The sequence below is a fragment of the Poecilia reticulata genome, linkage group LG7, assembly GCF_000633615.1.
Source record: "Poecilia reticulata strain Guanapo linkage group LG7, Guppy_female_1.0+MT, whole genome shotgun sequence".
In the NCBI taxonomy this organism is placed as follows: domain Eukaryota; kingdom Metazoa; phylum Chordata; class Actinopteri; order Cyprinodontiformes; family Poeciliidae; genus Poecilia; species Poecilia reticulata.
In genome coordinates this window covers 11,606,008-11,615,608 of record NC_024337.1, presented here as the reverse complement: position 1 = coordinate 11,615,608, position 9,601 = coordinate 11,606,008, and the positions used below count along the sequence as shown (strand labels likewise).

Sequence of the window (9,601 nt, the reverse complement as noted above, 5' to 3'; positions counted from 1 at the left end):
ACCCTGGAAAAAAAAGCACGTATTTCCAGACAGGATGCCTGTGCTGACAACATCGATCCCTGGCTACCATTAAAACATTTGCTCTGCCTGACAGACTTTCCTCTTTTGGACTTTACATGCAGGAGAATGAATCAAAGGTGCCTGTTAAAAATGTCAGTCCGAGCTGCTTGTCTGACTGTCCAAAAGTGATCAAAGGAAGTCACTTTTATCGCTTTCTCCTGCAAATTTCTACTCTTCCGAGTCTCCCTTTTATGCAGCACTATTAAATTTTTGATCAAAATACGCTGTTTACGTGGCTACGAGGGGAAGCGAAGAGAACGAGTCTTCCTGCTCGTGGGATTCAGATTTTGCAAGCCCTGTGGCTGTGGCTCATATTTGCTACAACTTTGGTTTGCGATGTGCAGCTTTTCTCTGACAAGCAGGATGGAAGTGACAACAGCCTTTTCTGATCACACTAGACATTTTTAAGACTCTTCTACGTGTCTGTGCGGTTGGAGGCATGTGGGGAGCTGCGCAATCCACTGTATGTGATTAAATACTGTATGTTGAGTGGCTTTGACCAATATTAAGTGTTCATGTGCATGTGTGCAGGGCATCGCACTCAGAGCTCTCTGTCTGGTGGCTGCAGGTCACGTCAGTTTTTCTGAGAAACACGTTGACATTTTTCACACACTCGTGATAAAATGAAGAAGAAGAAGAAAAAAAAACAATCCGCAGTGAGCGGAACAAAAATGTTGTGCTTTTACACAAAAAAGTTTGACGTGAGCTAAACATGACAGTGACAAGCTAAACCAGCAACATTCGTGTTTCTGGGAGTTCAGTAGATGCAAGACTGTGCCATGGCTGAATTTGAAGGTGTGATAAAACAACACTCACATTAAAAAGGTGGGTGGGAATAAAAAAAAAAAAAAGACTGAAACGATGAAACAAGCAAAGCTGCTTTGCAGGGGAAAAAAAAACTGTCTATTTTGGGTCTCAGTATACAAAAGGAAGTGCTGCTAAGTTGACTCAAACAAATAAATTTGCTTTTGATAAAACCACAGCGACTACTTTTGCATTCTACACCAACCCCACTTTGTTTCCTGCATCTTTATCTTCATGACTTGCCACATTTATGAGAAAGCCTCTCACTAAATTGTTGAGCACAAACAACTGAGAGGGTTTTTTAAAAAAAACAACAACAAAAAAAAAACGGCTGCAGTTTGGATGTGATTCTTCTTTTATTATTATTATCTGAAAAGCGGCAGGTTAAAATGAAACTCGTGGAGCGCGCTCACCTATCCGCTCTGAAAACCAGCTGCCCGTTTTACATTTCTGCAACATTAATATTCCTCTTATTATTATTTTAAAGTGAAAACGGATACTCTGTTGAAGTGCAAATCTGATGAATTACGGGAGCAGATTGCTGCTATTAATTATTAAAACCTATTTTATAAATATTCAGGTCTGTCATGCATCTAATAATGAACGCTTTAGAGGAGGTTACTTCCTGCGCGCATCCTAATGTGTCAGAAATATCGCTTTTAATCACGCTCGTGTCAGCAAGCAAGCCAAGTTTGAGCCTGCCAACAACAACAAAAAATAAATAAATAAAATAAATAAAAATCCACCAAATCAAGGAAACTCAGGTGGCCCACCACCGTGCTCATCACGGCTCTTCGATTCACGTTGGTTCACGTGAGCCGGGTTTCTCTTGCCCCATCTGAAGACATAAGGAGAGCACCTCACCCTTCTCACTGTGGTAATTTGAATGGAGAATAATGCATCGGCAGCACTCTACCTTCTGGACACACCTAGTCCCAGCGCTACTGCTGCCATATGCTGTGTTGATACATATTCATAACACTTTCTCCCGTGTTAGAGTGTCTGTAAGCAATGGAGCCTAAATCACTTCAAGTGGGAAGAAAGAGAGGGGATGGAAAAGGAAAGTTGTAACGTTCTTAAACACTTTAAATTCTCCTTGCTTCCAAGGTTCTCGAACTGAGGTAAAAGTATAATTGGAGGTCCTCTGGTGGCCTTTATGGATATTCACAAGAGGCTATCAAAGTCGGAACGGGACCTTAAGCAGGCCGTCCATGATCGTAAAGCCTCCAAAGCAGCTGAATCAAAATGATTTTTGAGTGTGCCGAATATCCTCCACAGTGATAAAACGGTGTGACTGAGTGTTGTCACAAATGCTTGATGGAAATTGTTGCCACCGTCAGTTTCATAACCTAATCGATTTAGGAAGCCAGACTGGTTTGGATTGTTATTTTTCCCACTAATGAATGAAATCAACATCTAAAAATGGCTTTACATTGTTCTGAATGTTATGTATTGGAACTCTAACATGGGTTGTAGGGTTCCATGTGTGTGAAAGATTCAGATACCTCACATCCAGTAACAGTGCAATTAAAATGTATTTTAAACACACGGCAGCCATATTGGCTTACGATAAGAAAGAACCTTTGACTTTGAATTTCAACCTCATCTGACTTTCTGTTTTTCTAATTTGGACATTTTGACATCTGAGAAAAAATTAAGCTGCATATTTCAACTAAACAATGGATAAAGATGTATTTTTTTTTCCCTTTTGTGTCTTTTTAATACAAGGAACACAATGCAAAAGTCCAAATCCTGCTTTAGAATATCCTGGCATGATAAAACTACTTGAAGGCAGCAGTTTAAAAACTGCCTTGCTTCATTTCATCCAAATAAAACAAGTCTGGATTGTTGACAAAGCCTTCGGTGCTGCGTTCAAGAAGCTGTGTGAGTCAGCGCCAGTAGGCAGAGTTGGATAAACTGTCAGGTGGATGGTTTCGCTTTTACAAAATGAGTCGACGACAATGTACAACAACCTCCATACATCTCGGCAGCACTTGCACTCACCGGAGGCACACACAGACACACACTGTGGGGCACTCTGAGATTAACACTGTCAGAGCTACAATGATACCCCTTCATTATCTGCACACGGGCCCTCCTTCATGCGCTTGCCTGCTTCACTGTCCTCTCCACTGCTTCTCTGTGGAGGTAGTAATTACTAAAGCTAACATTTCTTTTCTCTGCTTGTCTCCAGTTTCCCTCCACTTCTCTGTCTTTTCGTTTGTTTTATGCAGTGCCTTGCCAGTTTTTTTTTGTGTTTTTTTTGCCAATACACACCTCCACACACATGCACACGCACACAAGGAAAACAGTGAAGTGTGGATCGAAGCCCTGGTGTGACTCCCAGAGTCGCGAGAATATTTTCGGTGCCAAACTGATGCTCAAATAAAGACACAACGTGGGTCCCGACGTTCAGCTCAGTCATCTGGGTCAAACACATCCAAGAGTGAGATTCTCACAGTTTAAATTACCAGGTTTTCAGAGTATTTACAAAGAAAATGCAAAAAACAGAATGCTTTTCTTAGAAAAGCTAAGCGACAATTACTCCTACTGCTGCTTGTTGACTATTACAGTTAAGATTAATGGAACAGTTGCAGAAGAAATATTTAGTCTTTCTACTTAAACTTCAGTAAAAATCTTAACTTAGGTGTAATTTCCACATTCCTTCTATGCAGAATTGTATTCCTTTTTTTCAGTTCTGCTTTTTGTAATGTAATTGTGGAAGTTTAACAAGCTGATTTGACTTTGTTAATTAGTCGAGCTATTTGCTCAAGTAGCTATTACACTATCAAAAGTAATGGGCGGCACTCCTTCAGTGTCTTTGCCATAATTCTCTGGGATTTTTTTCTTCTTCTTGTAAGTGAGATAAAAATCTCTCGACCTTTTTTCAGCCAGTTACTGTCAGCGGAGGGTAACAGGTGGGGGGGAGGGGGAGGCACCGGGACGTTACCTTATTAAGTTAACAACGGAAAACTTTACTGGTTTTGAAACCGCGACTTTCTTAAAACTTCGGTACCAGCAACTGGCCCAACGCCTAACTCAGAGAAAAGCTTGATCTGCTACAGCAATATCTGTTCTACTACACGTTGTCAATGTAACAGGCTGGGATCAGAGGGATGTTCTCTCTTTCATGGCATTTTTCATTATCAACAATGCATGCACTCTTTAGCTTTCTTCTTCCTCTCCCGCTGGAAATATGGCTTTATCAAAGGTGATGGCTTGCTCAGGCGCATTTTCTCAAATGTCTTCTTCAGCCTGCCTGTTCCCAAGCTGCTCTCGGGCAAACGTCACTCAGAAAAACCGGGAAAGATTTGATGGCGAGATCAAAAAGAGAGGGAAGGACAGTGAGGGGGAACAAGGAGATTGGAGGGAAAGGCGTGTTGGGGTGGGAGGGAGTTAGAACAGAAATGATACCCTCCTCCCTCCCCAGTGTCTGATACCAACGGGAGTGCTGAGGGTAATTCCTCCAAGCAGGGCCTGTGTTTTCAGACGCAAAGACAACAAAACGCAGAGCGCTGCCCTGAGACATCAAAATGGGCGATTTTGACTTCAGAGGGTCTTCAGATGCTTGAGGAGTTGTCAGAGTCGGGCCGTGGGGGACCGAGCGCGGAGAACAGAAGGTACCAGCAGGCTGTTAACAACCAGTGCGGGAACCACGCCAGAAAAGCCGTCTCCTCCCAAAATGCCAGTCGGCACCAGATCACTGAAGGCTTCAGCCAATCTGTAAAATCTCACCTGATCACTTTCATCTGTTGAAAGTTGAACAGCTTAAAAGTTTACCAGCTGCTCTGATGCTAAAAGTAAAAGAGCAAACTTAACACAAACACTTCAACAGGTGCCTTGAAAGGAGCAGCGGCGCAGCTCTTTGAGTCACACAGAGATCCCCATCAGCGAATCAAAGACCTGCTACTTTCTTTTGGGAAGACCCGAGCTGTGTTGTGACACGCTGAGAGGGACGCTCGCTTGCATTTTCCCCCCCGTGTTGTTCTCGCTCATTCTTGGAGCGTTAGGCTCACTCTAAATAGCCCGGAGGAGATTAGGCTGGCTCATATTCAAATGCACATTTCTCCCACTAAAAAAACTCCCCGCTTCACGAGCCGGGGGCCGAGAGGAGGCCCGCGCAGGAACGGCGAGTCAGAGGGGATCCTGTCACGCGCATAAATCAGCTGAGAGGAGAAAGAGGAGACAGAGAAGAAGAAGTGAGGGAGAAAAGGCTGAGGTAAAAAAAAAAGGAAAAAAAAGACAAACAAGTGTTGGCTCTGCTATATGGGTTTAGTTAGCTCCAGAGTTAGTGCATGAGTTATGGCTAGTGAAGGGCTGAGGGACGCTGTATTTATGAGGGGACTGAGTGAGTGTTAAATCCCTGGTAAGAAATAAAGTCGTCCCTGAGCGAACGGGGGAAACATTTCACTCGGTCTAAGAGGTGCCTTGGAAAAAAATGAAAGCCATCCCTCTTCCTGAGGAAGCGCTGTTTAGTATTCCCCTAAATTGCTTTATTTCTTTTAAAAATGCTGCACAGCACATCCAGGCACAAGATTCCCACATAATGAAAGCTTTGGAGGGAAAATGCCACCGTTTTATGGTATTTAGATGGAGAAGAAAAAAAAAGTATAACATGGTATTTTTTTATAATATTTTAAGCAGAAAAGCAACAACTACTCTCATCTCAGCTAAAATGATTTACAGTTATAAAAATGTTATCTATAACATCGTCGGATTTTGAGATACCAAACTTAATTAAACATCTTGTAGCAATCTACTCTTTATATAGCAACACAAACAAGCTGATATGAGTCAGAGTGTTTGTCTGGGTGGAGCCTTAAGCCTTAATAAGCCTGGACGTGTTTCCAAACAGAAAAGTTGTCTTTGTTGACAAGGATTTAAAAGTGTTCTTTCAACCAGCTGACTGACAGTGCACAGAAACAGTCGGGGGAGGGGCAGCGCCGTGTTACATCACGCAGCCGTCTCTTTAAAAAGGCTCTAAACTGCAGGATTAATATGATGAAAACCTCAATATCCTAAAACATGTTGAGATACCAAACCAGCACCTTTGAGTGTGAGAAAGATCTGGAGTGAGCGCATGTGTTCACAACTCAAGGAGAGGAAAAGACTCTGATTCCTCTAAAATTGCATGCAGATTCGCCGAGGGATCCTTGGCTAAGCAGAGGCTGCCAAAATACATACTGCACTTGTTGCAGAGGAAGAGTTCATCCAGGAGTTTTCCATTGTGGTTTTTACTCAGGGAAGAGAAGTCACTTTCAATCCAAATATTCCTTATTATCTTTCTAACTAAATTAATATTATATCCATTCATCCAGTTGTGTAATTCTTGGGGAAGAAAAAAAAAAAAAAAAAGAACACGTCGCATGTTAAACAGATTTGGGAGGCTAGAAACAAAGGAAGGCTCATGACCAGAGGAAGAGGAAAAGCTTAACGTTGCACATTGTGCACGTCCAAGTTTCACACAGACCCCTCTCCAAACCCCTGCAGTAGTAATAACAATTATTACTTAAAAAGGCAATATTTTTACATTAACTTAAAAGGCTATATCTTTTTCTTCCCCTCAAGCCTGTGCGGCCTCACTTACCCTAAGTATCTTCATAAATCAGCGGTTACTGTTAACATGTACTCCACAATTCAGTCATCAATCTCCTACCAGGTCAGAGTGAAAACAGAGGGGGAAATGTCTGCTTAGTAAAATGTCTCTCTCGTGAATGCTGCTACCACCACCCACTACTCAAAGACAGAAATACACACACACACACACAATGTGTGCACAGAGCAGCAGCGTATAGAGCACATCAGTTAAATAATAAACACGTGCCAGGCACACGGCAACTGGAGCGATCCTATGGGACGCGGGAGCGGTTGCCAGATCGCCACGGTGATGCAAGCCAAATTCAATTGTCACTCTGCTGCTCCCATTTGTTCTCAAAACAAATAAACAGCGAAAGCGGGGAGTTGGAGAGCCGGGCCAACTTCTGCCTCCACGAGAAATCTCAGGCCCAAGCCGAGAGGCGCTCGGCTCCCTGAGACGCAGACGTCAGGGCCACATGGAAACCTCTGTTTACGTTCACACACAGTGTGTGTTTATTTAAGCAAAAAGGGGAGAAAATCGAATTGTACCACAAGGAGGATTACTCTTCTCTCCAGAAGGGAAGAAAGAACTCTTGGATTGGCTTTTTTTTTTTCCCCCAACAATTGCTATTTACATGAGCTAAAAGTAGAAAATCCCTCCAGTGACGGAGCAGTTCATCACAGTATCAGCACCAAAACAACCGGATGGATTTCAAATAAGTCTGCTGACAACACTGTGACAAATCCAAAAAGATCTGAACTTTTTCTACTTTTTAAAAGTCATGTTTTAGTGGCTAAACCCGATAAAAACACCAACCCCCCCAAAAAGTTACTATATTTTAAAGTTGAGCTTAAAAAACATTCACCCTGATGGAATGTCAGGTAATTAAATGTTCTGTATAAATTAGTGAAATTGTAATTCAAAATAAAAAAAAGTAATTCAATGGACTTTTTATTTAAAAAAAAAAAAAAAAAAAAAAACTGCTGTCCTTTGACTCAGAGTAATAAATGTGACACATTAGCGGACAAGGCCTCACAGAACAAGTCAGAGAGAAAAGTTAAACACGAAGGAACAGTTCAACTCTAAATGTCTGAATGTGTACAAAAAGTCGCTAAATGTTTTCCAGAAAACGCACATTACACCTGCTGTTTCCTGACTCTCACGTGCACCGTCTTTGACACCACCCACCACATCACTACACATGCGTGCCAACTGCAAATAGTAGCAAACTCGTTCACCAGTACGTAACACCCAACTTGTGAGTGTGCGTGTGTGTGTGTGCGTGGGTGTGTGTGTGTGTGTCTGTGGGGAGGGGCAAGGGTGGGGGGAGGGGGGGTTAGAGGAAGGTGTGTATGTGTTGGTGTGAGTCTTACCTGGCAGCAAAGCGCCCTCAGTGCTCTGTCTCACCTCTCCCTCCTGCCCTGGAAGAATTCTCTCCACAAAGCAAGGCATTTTCTCCACAACTGCTCTCTGCCAAGGCTCTGCTCCCTCTCTCCCCCTTCTCCCTCCCTCTCTCCTTCTCACTCCTTACCTCTTTCCCACTCTGTCCTCCTCTTCTCTTGTCTGTCTCTCCTCCCTCCTTGCCCTCCCCCTCTGCCTGTTCTCACAGATGTCGAGGCTGCGCGAGTTTACCCACATTACCAGTAGGGGTCCTTCATCGCCCTTCTCCACCCCACAACCTCATGGGAGAACAACGAGCGCGCGCACGCACACGCACACACACACACACAGGCCACTTAACGGGTGCCCTCCTGTCACTGCTACAATGAGAGCCCAGTGCAGCACACTCAGAGAGAGAAAAAGAGAGTGAGAGAGAGAGAGAAGGAGAGAGAGAGAGAGAGACAGGTGTGAAGTGGGTGGTGTGCAGCAGGGGCCGGCCCTCGGCCCTTTCCAGACCCGCGCAACCCTGAGAAGCTCCTCGAGTGGGGTAGCACAGTAGTAGTGGATCACACAAGCTCACAGACACTCACGGGGATATGAGCACACAGATTGACTTACGGCAGATCCCTCAGAGCCGGCAGCACATGAGGAGAGACAGACACTGTTTGTGGGCACGCACACTTTCACTTGTTCTTAACACACACACACACACACACGCACACACGCGCGCAGATACAGAACACAACTACTGCTGCTGCCGCTGTTGACAGTGATAACATGTGCTTTGTGAATACTGTCTGTGTGCGTGTGTGTGTGCGTGTGTGTGTGTGTGTGTGAGCGTGCATGTACGAATACACACGGCTGTGTTCGAGCAGATGCCTAATGTATTTCAGGTCTCTGTTCTGTTCGGGTTTTTATTTTTTTGTGCTTTAAAAAAAGAAAGCTGCGCTCATTGACACCGGCATGTCAGATTTGGAGGCTCTCAGTCAGTGTGCAGTGGGAAATTTCTAGTTTCTCTTCTAGTTGTGGGGGCAATTTTCACATGGCAATATCAATACTGGCCAATATTAGCTGTGTGAAGAATGCTGTACCTCCTCTGTCCTTTGAAATGGGTAAAGATTTCCCTCAAACAAGAGATTGTGATCAAGACATGCACCGATAAGAGCATTGTGGCCAGTGTCTGATTTTCATGACAATTAGTGATCATTTATCATTACCATGTATAAAGAATATCTAATGGCAAGAATCAGCCATATTGCTAATGTGTACTAATATGTATGCTCAAAAAGTGATATTTTATTTAATTTTTATCACCAACTTAGTTATCATCCTGATAAATACAACAGTATTTTGTATTTATCATAAATTTGCATAAAATGTCCTAACATTTTATTCATGTTGTTCTCAACCCAAAGCAATATTTTATTAATCATGACTTCAATCCATCAGCATTTCATACATTTGTGGATTTTGCTGTTTAAACTCTTTTGCAACCTTTGAAGCTCGTCTGACGCGTCTTTATACTGAAAAGGCTGATTTTGAGTCTTCTTCCAACATAAACAAATTTCACATTGAAGAGAGTGTTTGGCAAGTGAGCACAACTGGCAGATTTTCAGCTTGACCAACCTTGACCAGCAGTTCCCTCAAACTCAAAAATCCAGGCCTGCACTATGACAAAGTGTACGATACGTTTACTGACTAGAAGAAAAAAAATCGTCCTTGGGGTCAATGGCAGTCAAGCTGAAAGTGGGCAATTCAGTTGGCATAAGGAGATCGTTT

General features: G+C 43.1%; 1 protein-coding gene across 5 annotated transcripts in view; it reads right to left on the bottom strand.

Moving 5' to 3' along the window:
- casz1 (castor zinc finger 1) overlaps window positions 1–9,601 on the bottom strand; it is a 94,005-nt gene that overhangs the window by 51,842 nt on the left and 32,562 nt on the right. For 3 of the 5 annotated variants that reach the window (XM_008413414.2, XM_008413418.2, XM_008413415.2), the window contains exon 1: window positions 7,816–7,929. The exons of the other annotated variants lie outside the window; for them this stretch is intronic. In XM_008413414.2, the coding sequence (XP_008411636.1) occupies window positions 7,816–7,894 (79 nt within the window). In that variant the 5' untranslated portion in view covers window positions 7,895–7,929. Of the gene's footprint in view, window positions 1–7,815; window positions 7,930–9,601 lie in introns of those variants that run through there. 5 annotated transcript variants of the gene reach the window in all.